Source organism: Nelumbo lutea, chromosome 7 (genome assembly GCF_056320005.1).
Source record: "Nelumbo lutea isolate HS-2025 chromosome 7, American lotus-T2T, whole genome shotgun sequence".
NCBI classification, from domain to species: domain Eukaryota; kingdom Viridiplantae; phylum Streptophyta; class Magnoliopsida; order Proteales; family Nelumbonaceae; genus Nelumbo; species Nelumbo lutea.
Genome location: NC_142690.1, coordinates 5,742,969 through 5,762,386, shown reverse-complemented (window position 1 = coordinate 5,762,386; position 19,418 = coordinate 5,742,969). Strand labels below are relative to the sequence as shown.

At 38.2% G+C, this 19,418-nt stretch overlaps 2 protein-coding genes across 6 annotated transcripts in view; both read right to left on the bottom strand.

Annotated features, from left to right (window-relative positions):
- Positions 1-4,071: 4,071 nt before the first annotated feature.
- On the bottom strand, positions 4,072-10,810 carry LOC148844817 (protein DETOXIFICATION 42-like). Of its 3 annotated transcripts, none has more exons than XM_088954050.1 (11): positions 10,243-10,810; positions 9,867-10,060; positions 9,494-9,629; positions 9,255-9,351; positions 9,015-9,115; positions 5,697-5,860; positions 5,436-5,507; positions 5,238-5,354; positions 5,009-5,104; positions 4,781-4,902; positions 4,072-4,694 (listed from the first exon to the last, which is right to left on the bottom strand). In XM_088954050.1, the coding sequence occupies exons 1-11, from the start codon at positions 10,349-10,351 to the stop codon at positions 4,655-4,657; spliced, it is 1,248 nt and encodes a 415-aa protein (XP_088810176.1). In that variant the 5' UTR covers positions 10,352-10,810; the 3' UTR covers positions 4,072-4,654. The 3 variants fall into 3 exon arrangements, with proteins under 3 accessions (XP_088810176.1, XP_088810175.1, XP_088810177.1); XM_088954049.1 differs by having other exon boundaries at positions 4,072-4,472; XM_088954051.1 differs by having other exon boundaries at positions 4,092-4,476.
- Positions 10,811-18,262: 7,452 nt separating this feature from the next.
- Positions 18,263-19,418, bottom strand: part of LOC148844816 (protein DETOXIFICATION 42-like) — a 28,760-nt gene continuing 27,604 nt past the window's right edge. For all 3 annotated transcript variants that reach the window (XM_088956086.1, XM_088956088.1, XM_088956087.1), the window contains 2 exons: positions 19,245-19,366; positions 18,263-18,613 (listed from right to left, as the gene is read on the bottom strand). In XM_088956086.1, coding sequence (XP_088812212.1) covers positions 18,571-18,613; positions 19,245-19,366 — 165 coding nt within the window. In that variant the 3' untranslated portion in view covers positions 18,263-18,570. The remainder of the gene's footprint in view (positions 18,614-19,244; positions 19,367-19,418) is intronic.

Genomic DNA, 19,418 nt, shown 5'->3' with positions numbered 1-19,418 from the left:
AGATTGCTCTTCAAGGTTTATTGGTCACCTTCATGAATGAGTCCATGGGTATCATATTCCAATGGCTACATTATTCTCAACTGTGTTAATGTGGGGGTTGAGTCAGTGGGTTCCCTCTGTCGGAACTGGGTGTTACCTTCCTGCGTATACGTGTTTGATTGTTTATTGGTTGTGCAAAAGTTAGGTGTTTTGGTATCTGACAGTTAATTGTGGTTTCCAATGTGAGAGTACGAGGTGACTTGTTAACTGCTGATTGCCTGAAACGGCACACTGTTCGGGTCAATTTGTGGTCACCCATTCTTTCTGGTGCCCAAATTCTTGGCCATGTGACTGATCACCACCATTCGTTTTAGGCCTGTTTTTATGAATAGGCAGTCGGAGGTTGGCACATCATCCAAAACGCGTCAAGTCTTTTCTCTTTTGGGTTTCGAAGGGTTTTCTTGGTTGATTGTAGATATAATCGCCCAAATTTTGGATTAATTCTCCTAATTTAGTTGTATCAATGTTAATGAAGATGGTTACATAGTTTCTATGTATAATGTGTCAAGCCCACAAGTGAAAGAGACTAAAAGAATATATATTAAGAGTTAACACCCTTTTAGGTTTGGAAACTATATATTTGATCTAGCATGTTGGATCAGTTTATTATTTAGCATTTTGGATGTTGACGTTCCAAAAGGTTTTCTATTTTCTGAATATTAAACCAGCTTACTCGGTGGGTGTCCTGGGTTTTTTAGATCTCTATCCGATGCCCACTGTTGTAATGGGTTGGGTCAGATTGTGCATGCGCATTCACTGTGTTTGTCTTCATTAGTTTGGGTTTTTGCCTTTGCCTGGTTAGTGGTATAACCCTATCCCCAATTGAATGGAGGGATGCGTTTTATTGATAAGATTGACGCTTGGCTCCTTGATTTCTTAAATGGGGTTATAGATCTGTGATGGATTTTTCATGTTTTTCTTTTCTTTCTGGGTTCTAGTGTCGGTTTACATAATAATTCTTTATTGAGCAATTGTTTGACGAGCTGTGTAGCTTGGTGGGACTGGTCACTGCTCACTGGTGCCTAATCAAACCATCCCATTTATAGGAATCAATACTCGGCTCAAATGGGTTGTTGTCTTTCTTATTAAAAAGAAAAGCATGATTCTTCCTGTCACATCTTTGATATTGCATTTGCATGTTCCATCCCACATTCTCCAACCCGAAACCAACATTTGCTGAATCATGGTCTGAAAGAGCTTCAGAGACCCAATTCCATATTTGAATATGGGGAGGTTGCTTATTTTGATTCAGTGTCGTCCCTGGAAGATATTGCCCCACTTGGACCTGGATGCGTAACAGCAAAACGTGTGACCAAGATAGTTTTTTTTATATTTTTGAAATAATGACCAACATAATTTTTAAATAATTAAAAGAATATTGATTATATTATGAAATCAACGCATAGATGATGGTGATGCTTAAATCATTATTACTTAAGTCAAATTTGATCATCATCAAATATTTCCCTCAAATGTTCCTCAATTTAATCCAAACTGTCTCTATCAAGAACCAGTCTTTAAATTTGTTTAGAGAGAGAGATAAAGGGTAATCAAGGTTTAAAGTATCGACCTGTATTGGCTCAGACCGATATGTATTATGCTGATGGCTTCCTGATATACCCCTACAGGGGTTATATCGGGTCAGACCATGGTTCAGAGGGTAGCTGCGACTTAAACTGACCCCTCTGAACCGGTTTGAAAAAAATAAATAAAACATAAAAAAAACACCAATATAGGCCAATATACCCTACCGATACATCAAAACCTTGAGAAAATAAGATTATTAATTATAACTAAAATTATCAAAAACCTTGAGGGAGGTTCTTGGAAATTTAGCTTCTTTCTTTCCTGGTGAGTTAGTTTAGACCAACCCAATGACCAGAACTTGTGTCCTCTCCATAACCATGAGCACCGTGTCCTAACCCAATAACTTTTTCTGATCTCAAGTTATTTATTTTTAGGTTTTGGTGGCCAAGTTCAAGGATGTTGAATTGGTGAGGTTAGATTGCAGTTGATGAACATATCTGTTTTCGGGGTTAAATTATTTGATTGCAATAGTGTCACTTAATCTTGGCATGGTAGCATTGTTTTACATGCAACCTTCATCATTCTTTACTCTATTTCTCCTGTTTTGCCCTAATTTTTCTTAGGGTACATATTCCTTTTTTGAGTTTTCCTTTTGATAAATACATATTCCTTTTTGGTGGTTGCACACAGAAATTGGATTTTCATGATATCATCATGTTGCTTGTCACTATCACCATTGGAGTGGTTGTTACATTGCGTGGTCAATCCGGAGAAAGTGAACATAGAACTGCACTGTTTATCTAACAAATGTAATCCCTCTCCAAAAGCTTGTTTGGTTAGTTGGAAAGAAAACAACAAACTAATTTAATACTTGGGATAACATAATTCTGGTGGATGTGCCTGATACTTTGTTTTATTGGGAATGATAAAGCTTTCATGATTTATTTATTTATTTAGGTCTCCTAGAACTCCAGAAGTTAGGTTTACCAAATATGACCTCATTCAAATGGGGGCATGCCCTCATATCTGTATCTCTATATTAATTGTTAGGTTGGTGTAAGAGAAGAGAAGTGTTTTGTACTTATTTTTAAGCCCATCAAATCATGCAATTGTGTCATCTATCAAAAAAAAAAAAAAAATCCTGTAATTATGAATCCAAATGTAAGATTCCAATCCAATATAAAATGTAACACCTTGAAAAATTAATCATATAGGATTGGCAACAAAATGAAGAGCCATTGTCCAATGTTGGTCCTGACCTATCCCTTCCGTTGCCAAGGATGGATACCTAACATTGAGTGACTGGATTTGCCACCTACAAGAGGCTACAGCCACACATCCGGAATATGCTTCATACTTGTATGTCAGTCATTGATGACCCATCCATGCCATGGTTTTTAAAACCAGACTGGACCGGACGGTCAGACTGGAAAAACTGGGAACCGGTCATTTAACCGGTTCTATTTTTCCTCAAAACTGTTTTTTTTTTCCCAAACTATTGATTTTGGTCAGCAAGTCGCTGAACTGGCTAATTAACCATTTAAACCATTCGAACTAGTAACTGGACTCCTGACCAGTTCGGTCATCGATTTGTTTTTAAAAACCATGATCCATGCCCTTGCCAAGGATGAATACCTAACATTGGGTGACTGGATTTACTACCCACAAAAGGCTACAGCTATGGAGTATGTTTCATACTTGTATATTGTCATTGATGGGAACTGATTCTGGATGTAGAATTGTATTTGTACTCTTTCCAAACTGAGCGATAAAGTCTTGTGGTAGCATATGCAGACTCAACGAATAGGCATTTTTTTGCTCTTCTGAGAACCTTCTCACACTTATCAGCCCGAGATATTGTCATTGCACCAAACAACAGCCCCTGTTTTGATGTAATTAAATGGTTTAAATAACATAAAGTGAATTAAATTGGGGTCTGATACATGAATCCTGTGTTCTGTGCCATATATATTATTAAATTCTGAGCTCTCAAATCATTTCTCACTACTTCAGACTAAGTCCTTTTTTATCTATCTTGTCTCTTGTTCTTCTAGATCTCTCTCTGCAGGTGACCAAGCAAAAGAGGTGCCCAGAGGCCAGACAATGAGATCCTTTGTTTCATTTCGGCATAGAGGGTCCTTTCTAGCCCAGTTTACTGTCAGGACCAACATGTGGCTAGGGGTTTCATAGTCCTTGAGGGGTTGTACCGAGCTTGGACCCTCCCTTTCAGTTTTCAGGTCCAGAAAACTTGGACCATCTTCAGCCCTCAAACATCAGTATCCAAGCCCAACTCGACTTTGATCGGGTCCACACGAAGTCCAGAAGGACCAGAACCCTAACATCCACGTACCCGATTCCCAACTCTCAAGGCCAAAATAATAGAAGTTTTGAGAACTGTAATGAAGCGGCCAGTTGGTCCGTGTTCAAAAGAGACCGGGGCCCCTTTTCCGGGTCATAGTGAAAAGTGAAATCCGGAGATTAAAACCAGACTCTCCAAGATTTAAACTGTTGGTTGAACTGTGTTTGCTCTTTGCATAATCACTGAACATAGTGGTTAAAATTACAAACGACCAGATGCTACATGTATAAATTATAGAAAAAAGGACATACAAACATAGGGAAGTATGTAATCTATGACAATATATGCTAAAATGTTCATTTGTATCATATATCAAAACAAACTAAACTGATACAAGCAACACAAGAAGAACTACAATTTCCATATAGGAAAGAATCAAGGAGACTGCACATCCCAACAGAAAGCGCCCCAAAAACGCCCCCAAAACGTCCCACAGCACATCCCAACCGTGTATTGGGAACATCTCCCAATTACAGAGGCAATGTATCTCAACCACAGAAAGGCACCAATCAGTTCCTTAGAAAGTGCCAAGGTCCTGTTCCAGTCCCTACCTTGCAAATGCAGTTCAATATATTAAGCTACAACTTAAAATCTTTGGCTTTTGAATTAACAAAAGCAATATATCCATTGCTTGTCAAGGAATTCCTCACTAAACCTTTCGTTTTTGATATTGGGTTCTTTAAAATTCTGAGTTTAAGCACACTGCTTTGGTTGCTTATTCAATAGACCTTAACCTTGTTCCACACTGCTTTGGTTGCTTGTCCAGACCCTTGAATAAGATAAAAATTGATTTATAAAATATTGAAGTTTCCTTCTTTTTTTAGAGAGTTATTTGTTGTAGACAAGGGAAATTACCTCCAAACTCCAGCAAGAGCTCTCAGAGTCATATAGATGGTTAAAGCAACCCAGATTCCTACAAAGCCATTACTGGAAGATAGAACAAACAAGCAAAGGATGCTCATCATAGCCACCACTACCTGAAGAAGAAACAAAAATTCCGAGCAAACATTAGTACACAGACAAGACTGAAAAATGGGCAAAGCAAGCCAACTGGTCTTCAAGGTTTTATCCCAACAGACTGACCATGGAGTAAGCACAATATGCAAAATCAGATAATCCAAAGTTGACACCATCAAGAACAAATGCCAATGTATTGATGGGTTGAGTAGCTGCAACAAACTGATGGATAGTGGAAAATATATTTTAGTTCTAGTTTTGTCTTGATCAACTGCACTGTAACAAAATAGACATTGAGCAGTAAATGGTAATCTTCTATTTATTGTTTTTGTTTACACACAGAAGAAGGAGATACCGGGGTGCCTATGATTATCAGGTGAAGAACATTATTGTCCTTTGTAAATAGCCTTGCTGCAAATGGCAAGCCAATTCCAAGACCGACTGCAAGCACCAATCCTAGAACCAAACCCAACTGCCAGAGTAGTTCTTTTGGAGTAGTTCTTAGCAGCACAAAATTGTATAAAGTTGTTTTGTCCAAAAATCAATATTGTACCTGCAACACCCTGGACGTAGCAGCTATTGCCTTTCTGTAATCCTTTCTAGCAAATGCACTTGCAAGTATTGCCTGAAAGAATATGGATAAGAAAACCACAAGCAGAGAAAAGCAGTGGAGTCCAGCTTAAACTACTTCTGTTTGGTTACTTTTGGGGAAGAACTAAGAAAAGCAGTGGAGTGCAGCTTCAATGTTTATGTTAAGCATCTAACCATGAAAATTGCATCTGGTTATAGTAAGAATAGCTCAGTTCTTAATTACCTGTGCAGCAACAGCCAATCCATCAGAAAGAAGAGATGTGGCCAACCAAATCTCATAACAGACCTGGAAAGCGGCCATGGGTGTTGATCCATGGCGTGCAGACAGTGATGCTGCCAGGGTCTGACAGAATGTTACAGCTATTACCCTAGCTAGCAATAGCCCTCCTGAATCCAGATGCATAGTATACATCAAAGATCAATCTAGAGCATTTGAAACGTGTATTGGCAAGTAAGAGATATAGGAATATATTACTGTATTCTAAATATGAAACCAAAATAGTCATCTTGCGGCCAGAAACTGTAACACCAAAATCGGTCGAGGTTCATGAAAAGACTGATTGATCTAGCTAGTTGCAAAGAAAAATTCAAACATCATCGGGTTTGTGTATAGAATTTGAAGAAAATAATGCCAGAAACCATCTTTAGCACAACATCCATACAGTAATCAATAAAGGTTTTGTCATCTGCATTCCCATTTATTACTGTTAATGCTTCTTTGTTAATGTAGGCATCTGAGTTGCCTAAATGATCTGAACTCGGCAATATAATCAAACTCCAACAATATGGGATCGGCCTGTTTCACCATAACAACTTCAACTCTTGAAATGCATCCAGCTCTCTCAGAGTGCCTAAGTTGGAATCACCAAGCTAAATCTCTCATTGCTTCATATATACAACAGACTTTCTATTTGTAAGCTCATACATCATCTATGCCCAACCTAGACCTCGTGACATATAAGATAATGGGTAAACTTATTTCTTGTTAGATGGCCTTTGCTTCTGGTTTTGAATGCTTCAGCAGATTTTTAACAGTTGACCACTTCAAATGAGTCCAGTTCCTCTAAACCATATCCCTTGCCAGAATACTAACAGTGCACATAGAAGGAAAAGCTTTTGCTGGAGTGGATAAAGGCTAGCTAGAGGATCTTCACATTTCCCTAGAGGCTATGTTGAGTGTTGAAGTGGATGTTTAATTCACTGCTTCCACAGACAAGACACATATTTCGGGTGGATTTGTCACCAGACACTAAAAGGATGTAGAAATTATTTACTTTGGTATCTGATGAGGGCAGATTTGGCCCTCCAATGAAATTGTGACACGTGGTACCTCGTGACAACTAGGAAAACACCCAGCCAACAAACTTACGAAATTGGTGACCCACCCGGGCACCAGTCTGGCCGGCTTGGCGCGACCTGCGCGGCCTGGCGCGCGGCCTGCGCGAACTACGCACGGCTTGTGCGAACTGCGTGCGGCCTGCGTGACCTGGCCGACCTGGACCAGCCTAGCGCATGATCCGGCCAAGCCGCCCATAAGGCGCCCACCAACAAACCTGGCCTAGACATTGACCCGCCGACTGACACAGGCGCCAACTTGACGACCTGGTCTAGACACTGACTCGCCGACTGACACAGGCGCCAACTTGACGACCTGGTCTAGACACTGACCCACTGACTGACATAGGCGCCAACTTGACGACCTGGTCTAGACACTGACCCGCCGACTGACGCAGGCACCCCCCTGACAACCCGGCCCAGGCGCTGACCTGGCCGCCTGACACAAGCGCCAGCCTGACGACCTCGAGGAGTTCACCACCGTACCCCGGTTTTGACAGGATGCAACGAGTCTTACCGTTTGGAGGCTTTTCACCCACCTAACCCGCGAAGACTCCGGTATATAAAGACCTCACACCCCAAAGGGGAGGGGGATGAAAAAAGGGAAGTAACCCCTGCTCTCTAGATCTCTCATATTATCTTCAAAGATCTCTACAATAAGAGTGCTAACTTAAGCGTTGGAGAGCCCCTGCCGGGAAAATACCCTCGGGACCTTTGATTCAGTTCTCGCAGGCCCCTCATCTCACGCCGCCTACAAAGAGGAGGAAATGGAGTTCTCGCAGGTCCCTCAGCTCCCGCCACCTACAAAGAGGAGGAAAAGATGGACTTCTCGCAGGTCCCTCAGCTCCCACTGCCTACAAAGGAAAGAAGACCACCTCATGCGGAGTGCAGTCGGATTGCGCCCCACCAGGGAGCTCCACCATTCTCTAAGTCATCGGCCGCCTAGTAGGGAGTTCGCCACCAGGTAGCTCTCCGCCAGGCAGTTCGCCATCAAGGAGTTCGCCACCAGGTAGCTCTTCGCTAGGCAGTTCGCCACCAGGCAGTTCGCCACCGAGCAGCTCGCCACCAAGCAGTTCGCCACCAAGCAGTTTGCCACCAGGCAGTTCGCCACCAAGCAGTTCGCCACCAAGCAGTTCGCCACCGAGCAGCTCGCCACCAGGCAGTTCGCCACTGAGCAGTTCGCCACCGAGCAGTTCGCCACCAGACAGTTCGCCATCGGGCAGTTCGCCATCGGGCAGTTCGCCACCAGGCAGTTCGCCCCCGGGTAGTTCTCCACTAAGCAGTTCGCTAGTAGGCAGTTCACCACCAAGTAGCTCATCACTAAGGCACGCCACCACCGGGTCAAATGACGAGGTACTTAGCCAAAAAATTTTACATCACAAAACATTGGTACGTGGCCAAAAACGGTTACATCTATTGGCGCAGTTCGCCACCGAGCAGCTCGCCACCCCAGGCAGTTCGCCACCAAGCAGTTCGCCATCGGGCAGTTCGCCACCGGGCAGTTCGCCACCAGGCAGTTCTCCACCAAGCAGTTCGCCAGTAGGCAGTTCACCACCAAGTAGCTCATCACTAAGGCACGCCACCACCGGGTCAAATGACGAGATACTTAGCCAAAAAATTTTACATCACAAAACATTGGTACGTGGCCGAAAACGGTTACATCAGTATCAGTGGAATTCTTGAAGAAATCCAGTAGTGGAGCTGGCATGTGAAAGCCTTGTATTGAGGATGCAAGTAGATATTTAAGATTCCATATTCATGCAGTAAGGTGAAAGCAGGATTCTGTGTGACTGCAAATAGTTTGGATGAAGCTTGTTTGAATTGGACTGAGTTGAGTTTAGTACTGCTGCATCTGTTACTAATAAGTACTAACTAGTATTTTGGTAACCCTCCATGAAATTCATATGTGCAACTATATCATGAAGTCCTGAATTTCTATCAGATATTAGCAACTAGTTGTCCATATAGGGAGTTTGTCTGATGCAAATATTAGGTGTTTGTTTAGTAAAAATGTGCATTTATTGGCTTAAACGGTGGTCCTATATGATTGGAAATTAAGCAGGCTAAGTGCAAAGATTAGACACCTTACCATTTTTTCGTGGAACTCCCCTAAATGACATGGAAACATGAAATTTATATTTAGGCATTTTAGTGATGCAAAGACTTTTTTTTTGGTAATCAGTGGTGCAAAGACTAGACACCTTACCATTTATAAGAAATCTACTAAACTGCAGATCTTTGATACTTGGAGGCAAGAGTTCCACTTTTTGCATTAATCTCCACAACAGTATGACTGAAATTAGATACCTAAAAGACCAAGAATTAATTACATGAGACCCCAAGTGGGAGAAATATTAACAACTCAAATAAGTCTTTAACCATAAAGATAAAACACCACAGAAACAGAAAATAGTGATAATTCAAATAGCAGTAAGATAAACTTAACTGAGAAATAACATGGGCAATGGCTGCACCACTGACACCCATGTGGAAAACGAACATAAGAACTGGGTCTAAAATGACATTTGAAACATCTCCTGCCACTATATAAAATCACAAAAGAAAAAAAAAAAAAGAAAATGTGGGGTTAGATAGATAGATAAATAGAAGAGAGAGAGAGAGAGAGAGAGAGAGAGAGAGAGAGAGAGAGAGAGAGAGAACTATATATACCAAATAACTACTTACCAGTAGCATATAAAGGAGTTTTTGTATCTTTAAATCCTCGAAAGACTCCTTGCATGGCTAAAGAAAGAGGAATAGCAGGAGCACCAAGCGACCTCAATGTTAAGTACTGTCTCGCCGGCCTAAGCATAGGGGAATCCTGTTTCAGTTTTAAAACAGAGATGTTCTGATGTTGTTAATTTTCATTTAATAATAAACTTAGCGTTGGATGAAGCATGGCAAAAGTAGGAGCTATAATGCCTTCATATCCAAAATCACTAGATCATTAATTCATTACCACTATAATCACCAATTTTCTGAATATATATCACAGAATGACTAAAAAAAGATGACAGAAAATTCAGTGCCCTCTGAGGTTCCAAATGAAGCCACTTACTGAATGGACACCCATGAACTTCAGGAGAGGTTTTGCCGCAAATATGAGAAGCATGGTTTGAAGAAGGCCAAGAACCCCACTAACCACTAAGGCTGTGGATGCCGATGGAATGTTCTTCCTCTTATTCTCACATTTTGACATGCTTGAGTTTCCACTAGTAGTGGATGGTGGGTTGTCCACAGTTCTATCAGAATCTGATGAAGAGTTTAGCAAACTTGTTAATTAACTTTATAACTGATTGAACTATTCAGGTTGCTACATGTAACAACAGATCAACAATTTGAAGTTCATTGAAATGTACAACTCTTAAGAGTCAATACAATCTACTGCCACAATGTATGAATCCTTATAAACAAGAAATAGAAAAAGAACATACCAAACTGAGAATCTTTTCTGTCATTGCTTACGACTAAATCCTTGTCCAAGTTTTCATTTTCTTGTTCTTGAACGTTCATTTGTTTTCCACTAGTATCTTCATAGGTCATTTCACTGTTTATGGTGTGGGTTTCTACGTTATGATCACTTTCTTGTTCCTCGACTCTCACTGTTGTTTCAGTATCTATTATGCTGCTTTGATAGTTGTTAGCTAAACGCTTTTCCAAGTCTTCACCTTCTTTTTCAACTGTCACTTCTTCCACAGCATCTTCCTCCGCAACAAAGGAAGTTGTGAGGCAGACTATTGGAAATACTGTAATCCTTGATACTTGATTAAACAAAGCAATAGAAACCCCCACAGCAGCAATTTGCACTGGACCTGTAACTTCAAAGATCAAAATAGAAACTTCGGATTGGAATCGGAATGGTCTTTTAGTCTGTTTGGTTCATACAGGAATGAGAATGGGAATTGGAATAAGCTGAAAAAGATTTCATTCATGGGAGTGGTCATTCATGGGAGAATGGCATGGGAGTGGGGTCCTGAGACCGCCCAACCAAACAGTCATTTCAATTCCGATTCTACGCCACTATTCTTCCTAATTAACCAAACGTGCCCTTAGTTTCTGTTAGTAGGGTATACTGTTTTCTGTTCTTTTTAAAACAGCTTTACTAGCAGAATTTGTACTATATACATCCATTATTGGCACAGTTTAATAGTTACCGTTTCAACTGACAAAGGAAAGATCTATCAAAAAAACTGACAAAGGAAATTGTGTCTAATAGGCCAGATGCTAGCTTCTGCTACCGTTTAATTATTATTCTTGGCAGTGCTAAGTTTGCACCAATTTTGGTGGTTAAGTTTAAGGTTTTAAACTTATAAGGAAACTTAGGCTATTGATGAAGCTTTTACAAATGAGGTAGATTATACAAGAACCCATATTGACCCGACTAGAAATCTTTTAGCAAACTACTAAAAGAAGCATGGTAATACAAAACCTTTTTTTCAGGGTAGGGTAGCTCTTACTTATATGCTTTTAGGGCTATAACAAAGACCCCATTAACTTTGGGGTAGTGGCAATTACCCCATTAAATTTCATTTGCAACGAAGACCTTCTTCAACTCTCAGATATCCTCTCCCTTAGCATTCAGTTGGCTAACTTTGAAAAAGATTTTCATGTGATTATTTAAAAATTTTTAAATCTCCAAATTACCTTTTTTCCAAAGATTTTTTAATGTTTTTGTTTTCAATTTCCATTTGTTATGATTTTTTAGTGTGTGTGTGTGTGTGTTTTTTTTTTCAATTTCCATTTGTTACTGGTTTAGTTGATATTAATTACATATTGTGTTTGTTGAAATTGCAAGTTTTCATAAAAGTTTCTTGCTTTTTTTTTGTTGCAATTTTAATTTTATATAAGTTTCTTGAGTGGGTATTTTGGTAAATTAACTTTTTCCCGTTACTCAAATTAACGGAAAGGGGTGTTTATTGGAAAAAGTTCAGGGAAAATGAAAGTTGAGGTGGGTAATTGCCACCAAGTAGATAGTAGTAATTTACCTTTTTTTTTAAACTTCATCCAACCCCTACACTTTGTTTAATTCAATAAATTTCTTTCTTTAAATTTATTTTATTAATATAATTTTGTTCATCAAAACGGTTGAAAATTAAAGGTTATAATTAAGTTCATTATTAGTAATTAGGTTGATGATTTTGATAACTCTTTCTTTATGCCTCTTTTTTTTTTTTTTCTTTGGTAGAAAAATAGTTTTACGCCCCTTAGAATTACTAAAAGCAAATATTCAAGCAATATTAATCCTTGAACGAAAATAGTAAAACGAAGGATTATACCTTAATTAATGAGAATATTTTTATCCATCTTACTCCTTTAATTGATTCTTTTAGACTTTTTCATGCTAAAAAGTTCTCTACCTGATAGTTTGTCCATGGTATGTACTGAGTTATGTCAAACTTTCTTATCAAATATATCAAATTTGGATCATTTTATTGTATTGATTTTTGGTGTACCTATTAGAAGGTGAGTCCTTGACCAAATTAAGAAGAAAGAAAATAGATAGTGGGTTTGATTTTCTTATTTATTGGAGAGTTGGCAACTTAATTAAAGGGCACCTCATGATTGCTGAGTGCCCTTCGAATGGAGCAAATGATAATGTTTTCCATATCTTTCAGTGGCTTCATGTAGAAACTTAATTTGAGGAGGGTCTCTATGATGAAGAAAGAGATCGAAACAACTTCTTTTGGCTTAAGAATGAAGATGTCTTAGAAGATGGTGTAGAAAGCATAGTACGCCTGCATTTGGAAGTGATGTAAATCAAGATTGATGTAAATATTTATGCCGGTTTGTTTTTTGTTGACGTTTAGAAGGAGTATAAATCAAGATCAACGTAAAATTCCACTACTCGATGTAAAACTTCATTTAAAGTAAAATTTTACATTAATAAAATCAATGTAAAACTTCATGCTTTTAGAAGCTCAATGGTCACTTTTTTATGGTTCAATGTAAAACCTCATCTATGCACTTTTACACTGATGACATTTTACATCGATTCCAAACGCAGCATAAGCTACAAATGTTGTACACGAAGGCTAATAAATTAATATGACATCCATTACAGTGAATAGAATTTAATATTTAATGTTATATAAGAAATTATTAGAAAGCGAATAATGAGTTAAATTACCTAAGTGGCCAATAAATGCAGTGTCAATAAGAGAAGCAATAGGATCAGCAGTTAAAGCCAGTGCAGCAGGAATTGCAATACGCGCTATCTCCTTTCCAAGATCATCCTTCTTGAATACAAGACTGCCCATGAGATTAACTATATTATTACCACAACTACTCTTATCTTGTAAACGCAATGCTTAGTAATTAAGTGAAGTGATCTCCATTGAATATCTCAGATTTAAGGGAAAATTCTCAATTAGTGCCTTATATTTTGGGTCTAATCTCACTTTGGTCCCTGAACTTTAAAATACGACAATTCAGTGTCCAAATTTCTAAAACGTGACATTCTAATATCTGTTGTTAATTAGATGTTAACCTACCATTAAGTGATATTTGAAAAAAACATAAATGCCCTTCAAATATCATTTAATTTTCTTTATCAACCATCTAAACGTTGACAAAATATTAACAGTCCCAAATCCTTGTCTATTCCATTCAAGAAAGTTGGGGTTATGTTTGGGTGAATATTCTAGTGACCCCAACTTTATTGAATAGAAGAAACAAGGATTTTGGACTGTTAATTTTTTGTCAATGTTTGAATGATTGATAAAGAAAATTAGGTATCACTTGAAGGGCATTTGTATTTTTTTCAAATGTCACTTAACAGCTAATTAACAACATGTATTGAATTGTTACGTTGTGAAAAATATCAATCACATTCTCTTATAAAATTAGACCAATAAGTAAATTAAAGTAATACCTTGCGTCCTTTAAAAAAATGAAAATAGGCATCCTTGGCCTGCTTATAGATGGACTTGAATGGGCATCCTCCAAATTTAATTTGGTACCTCTAGGCTCCTGCTATATATCACTTCATATATGCTCTGTGAAACCGATATGGATCTCTATGACTAAACGCCAACAAATTGCACAAGCAGCATCTACACTTGTTAGGCTTATTTGTGCCAAATATGCATGATCGATCAAATGCTAAGATTAAGAAAATGCAAACTCGACAGTCATCTGGTCATGAAATTATTACAGATTATCCAAAGAAGAACTTGCGCATCAAAATTAAACAAGAGATCTCTGGAGATACAAGAAGAGGTCATGATTAATGCTACACATGTAGGAAGAAAAACAGTAAGCAAACAGAAACAGAAAAAACATGAAATATATTAATATGCATGCATGTATAATTCAGTAAAGAAGCGAAGAACTGCAAATGAAGCTCATCAATATTTTGGAAACTATGAACGAATTCCAAGACAAGGGTATGGTATGAACTATATAAACTACCTTCTTTTTTTTTTTTCTACAGGAACCAACAAATCTTCTAACTTGATGATGCCACACACTGTGCTTAATAACTCATGTGGTATATATAAGCCAAGCTAGCTGCTAGTCTGCAGCTACTTGAGATAAAGGTGACCCATTTCATTTAGACAAATTAATTAAACCAGACAGTTCGACCAGGTAGAAACAACTTGGGAAAACCATGTGTTGATTGCTGAATAAACTCAGTCAACAAATACATACACCAAGAGGAGAGGAATATACTTTCATCCACTGATAGATCTAGTCCCATTATCCATCTTTACTGGTAATGGGTCTCTTTTAAAACATTATATCCATGTACCAGAAAGGGGGGGGGGGTGGTCTCCTCCACAAGACATGAATGGATTGGTGTAAGAATGAGATGGAATTGTAGTTAGTATTTATATTAAATTGCAATCTCATTCAAAAGTGGGCGTTTATATATATGTTTATGATCAGGCTCATCAATCTTTTCATCTTTGTGGATGTTGAGTAGACCCCATGCTCATATGAAGTGAAGGAACATCTCCTCACGTTAACAATTCATTTGTGCAATTAATTCAGAGATTAATTTAATTGATCCAAATTCCAAACTATATATGAATCTCCTTAGTTTCCTGACTATGTGCTCATTGAATCACATCATATAGTAGTTAAGTAGTACAGATTGAATTGTCTTCTCCGTATGTGCATGCGACATGCGGAGAGTTATTAAACAAAAAAAAGCAAATGAGGCAACGATTGTCCTTCTCTTTTATTGGATTGGAACTTTTCGGTTGGGAAATTAGTATAATAGTAATGCCATTGGACTGCACACAGATCGCGGCCATGCAATAGATCGGGTTGACCCGATTCCTGATTTTGGTATACCCGCATTTAAAGTGTTTTAATGTTCAGTCTCTCAGATCAGTGCTACAATTGGACCCAAATATGAAAACAGGCTGGCATGTTTGCAGACATTTTTATAAGACCCAACCTGAATGAAAAAAATAGGTCAGACATAACTTCAACCATCTGAACTCCAGATCGATCCATTTCCCCACCTGATAAAGATCCGCATCCGCTCCAGATCCACCTGTTTCATTCTGAGGTTTGTATATATCTATTTTAGAACAATTTGCTGGATATGGTTAAGCCATGACCTGTCTTCATGAAAGCCACTGAAACTGAAACTCATCAGATTATTAAAGCATAATGTTTTTGTAGTTTTTGGTTGGTACGTTGCATTAACAAGTGCGCCCTTCTTATATTCTTGAAAAAAGCAAAAGCAATCTCAGTGGCACCTGGCTGGATGTTGTTAATATGAGGGCACCCTCATTAAAAATTTCCTCCTTAGAATCCTGTAAACGTAACTATACTTATTGCTGATACCTTGAGTTGTTTTTAGTTTGTGAGACTACTTCACTTTTCTTTTTTTCACCCTAGCACATAAAATCAGAAGATACAGAGATTCATGTGGTTGAATAATGGATATTGCTGATTTGATTAATTCAATTGTAGTACAACAAGAGAGCTTTCTTCTTCAGATTTCACTAATTAAGAAAAAAAAAAAAAAAAAAAATATATATATATATATATATATATATATATATATATGCAACATAATGGAGTCTCGATTAATGATCAGGACGGTTCTGGGTCTTAATACTTGGTTCAGGACTGGTATAGACAGCCCCACCCCTCCCACCCATTAAGTCATATTTGTAGTTTCAAAAATTAAAAACCCGGATTGACTCAGACCCTGTTTGGGAGGGTCAAAGCTTTGGTTGGGCCATTTTGAAAAAGTCAATTAGAGATGCTTGCCATGTAAGGAAGGATCAAAATTTCTTTAGGCTCAATTTGGAAGGAGTATAAGTACAAATATGTAGAGTACGAAATCTTGTATTTTGTACTATTTTGTATATATTTACACTATACATATTTGTATTTGTATTCATTCCAAACTGAGCCTTACGTATTGATAGGTCATTGATATACTTATTTTATGTTTTTTAAATAATTGTTTAAATTTTAAATAACCTTATTTCCCACCTCTGATATTTTGAAAAAAATAAATAAATAAATAAACGTGTTAGGTTCAGAGTACTGATACACCCCCCTCCGGCATATTGGACTGTATGGATATTTTGAACCTTGCATGTAAGTGGCTGAAGACCAAACATCCCCTTCTACTTTGCAATCGCTTTACTTATTGCTACTGGTTCTCTTACATGAAAACATAAAATAACTCGTTTTTGACCATAATGCTTGCTTGGCCAAAATAATTAAAAGGAAAGAAATAACCAAAATGTTGATCTGTAATAACATAAAATAAAAAAATAAAAAATTAATAGAAAATAAAAAAAATATTTTCTATTATTGTCTATTTTACTTTTATTCTTTTATTTCTGTTGTCTTTATTTTGTTTTAACTTTTGTGCTTTAATTTTTTCCTATTACCTTTTGTTTTAGAAATAAAATAATACCAGGGGAGGGATTGTCTCTAAAATGGTGATATGAGACCTTTTACAGGTATTTTCAGAATAAAAAAGGGGTTTTTGACTGTTCAGTTCAGTCCACTCCAACAACTTGGAATTGATGTAGGTGAAATTGTTTGAAATTTTAAATTATTATAGGTCTACAATAGAATTCAGAATTCTGAGAAAAAACCAATCCAAAATAGATATATAAACCTAAGGGTGAAACTTGGGTGGGCACAGTTTGAATTTCTTTTGGTCAAATCTTGAATGAGACAGGCCCTAAGGCCTCAAGCAGTTGCAATCCGATTGCACCCTACAAACAACGGAAGGTGCACCTGCATTAATTAAAACAGTTGCAAAATAGGGGGTGGGTGCTTTAATAATAGACAGATTTAATTGCTCTACTACCCATTGGAGCTAATGGATATGGGACTTTTGCCCATTTTCGGTATATATATATATATATATATATATATATAAACCCAAACCTGTCCCAAGTCTTATAGAGTTTTAATCTAAAATTCCAAATCCGTCTCAAACCTAGGTTTTGATAAACAGGTCTTATTAGGGTCGGATCTAAAATCCCAATCTCGTTTCAAACCCGATTTTGATAAACGAGTCCTATTATCAAACCCTATAAGATTTATTTTGATAAACGAGTCCCATTAGTATCGGACAGGTTGGATACCCGAAAATTTTCACAAAATTGCCATCCCTAACTGGGTCTTAAGACGAGCAGATTCAAATTGTCTGAATAAAATTCTATGGGTTTTCACCACGTAAAGGCATGGCAAATCTAGAATTTCATATTAGTCATCTGTGAAGAAGACCCCCTGGATTCCTAATGTACCTTATGCTGTCTAAACTATGGTGGACAAAGATGAGCAATAGGTAAAGTCCTATTGAGCTAGATGGGCTGAGCTGAGAAGAGCTGTGGAAGAAGAGCTAGATGGGCTGAGCCAAATTGTTAAGGATGAACTGGTCTTAGCTGAATAAAATTAAAAGGAGCAAGAGAGCATGAGGGCTAGAATTTTGAAAGAGTGGAAGAAACAGGATACCTCATATGTCGTACCCTTAAATACTAACTGGAGGGCACCACGGTGTTCCTCACTTTTCAGGATGCGTGGCATGCATTAGGATGGCCTTCTGCCAAGGTCTTGGAACCATTCCTCATCATGGGCGCCATGTGGAGACCGTTGTTCACCACATGTCGCTGAGCCTGAGGTTTTTGTTATGCATCACGGCTGTTGCTTCTGACGTGTGATGGCGCCCCACATTGTCAACCCAGTCGAGTTCGTGGCCAGCTCCTCATTCACATCACTGCCCACGTGGCGGTCCAACCGGGGCTGGGATGCGACCCCATCAGTACCCTTGGAAGTTGATACTCATATTGATTCGGATGGGTGGATCTTTTGGCCATATAAGAGAGAGGACTCTTTAGTTGAAATTCGCAACATTGGTAAAACTTAAAAGGTGACTAAAACGTATGAATGTTGCGAATGTTGCGAATTTGAGATGAACGGGAGCAAATATGCAAAATGGAGATTCAAAATACTGAAACTGAACAGTTTATAAGATCATATCCCTTCTAGCTTTTTTTCAATTATAGACCAACTCTTACGAGCAATTCCTTGTCTCTATATGTATACATTGAGTGACTTTGTCTTTCGAGGCATTTGCATCATGCCTGAAAATATATTCAACTATGTGCCACAGAAATACTTGTTAAGGACACTAAAGAAGCAAGAGCAACCGGAGATGAGATTTTGAATGAGCAGAAATTTTTCATAGAGAAAAAAATTATGGAAAATTAAACCCTTGTAAGAAAAACTCTGATGCCGGTATTTTCTCGCTCCCAGCCACAAAAAGGCAACAATTAGCTCCTGAGAAAGCTCCAAGGTCCTGTTCCAGTCCCTATTCTGCAAATAAAAGGGGCAAAAATGTTGGAAAAACCTCAGATTCTAAATTCTCCATCAGTAAGTACTAAGTAGTTCATGGGAATTTTATAAGGAGGTATCATCTAACTCTTAATTATGATGTCATGGATTCCCCAAAATATATAGTTTAAAGGATCTTCCTTGTAGGAACAGGCTTCTTAGCACTTCCCCTAATGGATACGTTTGGAAATCATAAAACATATCTGACTATAAGTCATACCCATCCAGTCAACAGGCAGTGAGCTCTTAACTTGCTTTGTTCTTGATGAGGTTTCATTAAATGTATGGGCATAAAGGGCAATTACCCAATATTGGTCTGGACTGTTTGCGGTCTTGGGAAGGGGTAGGCTGGTATGGACCTAACCTCTGGCATTTTTTTTCCACCAAGTGCCCGCTCTCAGACTCGAGCCTAAATTCTAACGCTTGTCAGTCCAATATCAGTCCAGTATTTTAGCATTGCACCAGGCAATACCAGTTGAGTAAACATTTTGGCATACTGGTCTGTAAATAATAGGATGATTTCTAGCATCTAATGTGAAAGACCTTTTCAAAAGGGGGTTCTAATTTTCAGTATTTTGCAAAAAGGATTATATACTAGGCGTAATGTAATTACCTCCAAAAGCCAGCAAATGTTCGCAGACTCATGTAGATGGTCAAAGCTACCCAGATTCCGATAAAACCATAAGCCGAAGAGAGAATAAACAAGCATAGTATGCTGACAATTGCTACCAGAACCTGAAGAAAGAGAATTTTCACAAGGATGTTTTTTAATTTATATCAAATAGAA

Excerpts from the sequence above, each read along its gene's own strand:
- LOC148844817 (XM_088954049.1), bottom strand. The coding sequence starts at position 10,351 with ATGACCTATGAAGATACTAGTGGAAAACAAATGAACGTTCAAGAACAA. Across the intron at positions 10,061-10,242 it reads CAGAAAAGATTCTCAGTTTG|ATTCTGATAGAACTGTGGAC; the intron begins GTATGTTCTTTT and ends ACTCTTCATCAG. Across the intron at positions 9,116-9,254 it reads ATTGCCCATGTTATTTCTCA|GTATCTAATTTCAGTCATAC; the intron begins GTTAAGTTTATC and ends TTGGTCTTTTAG.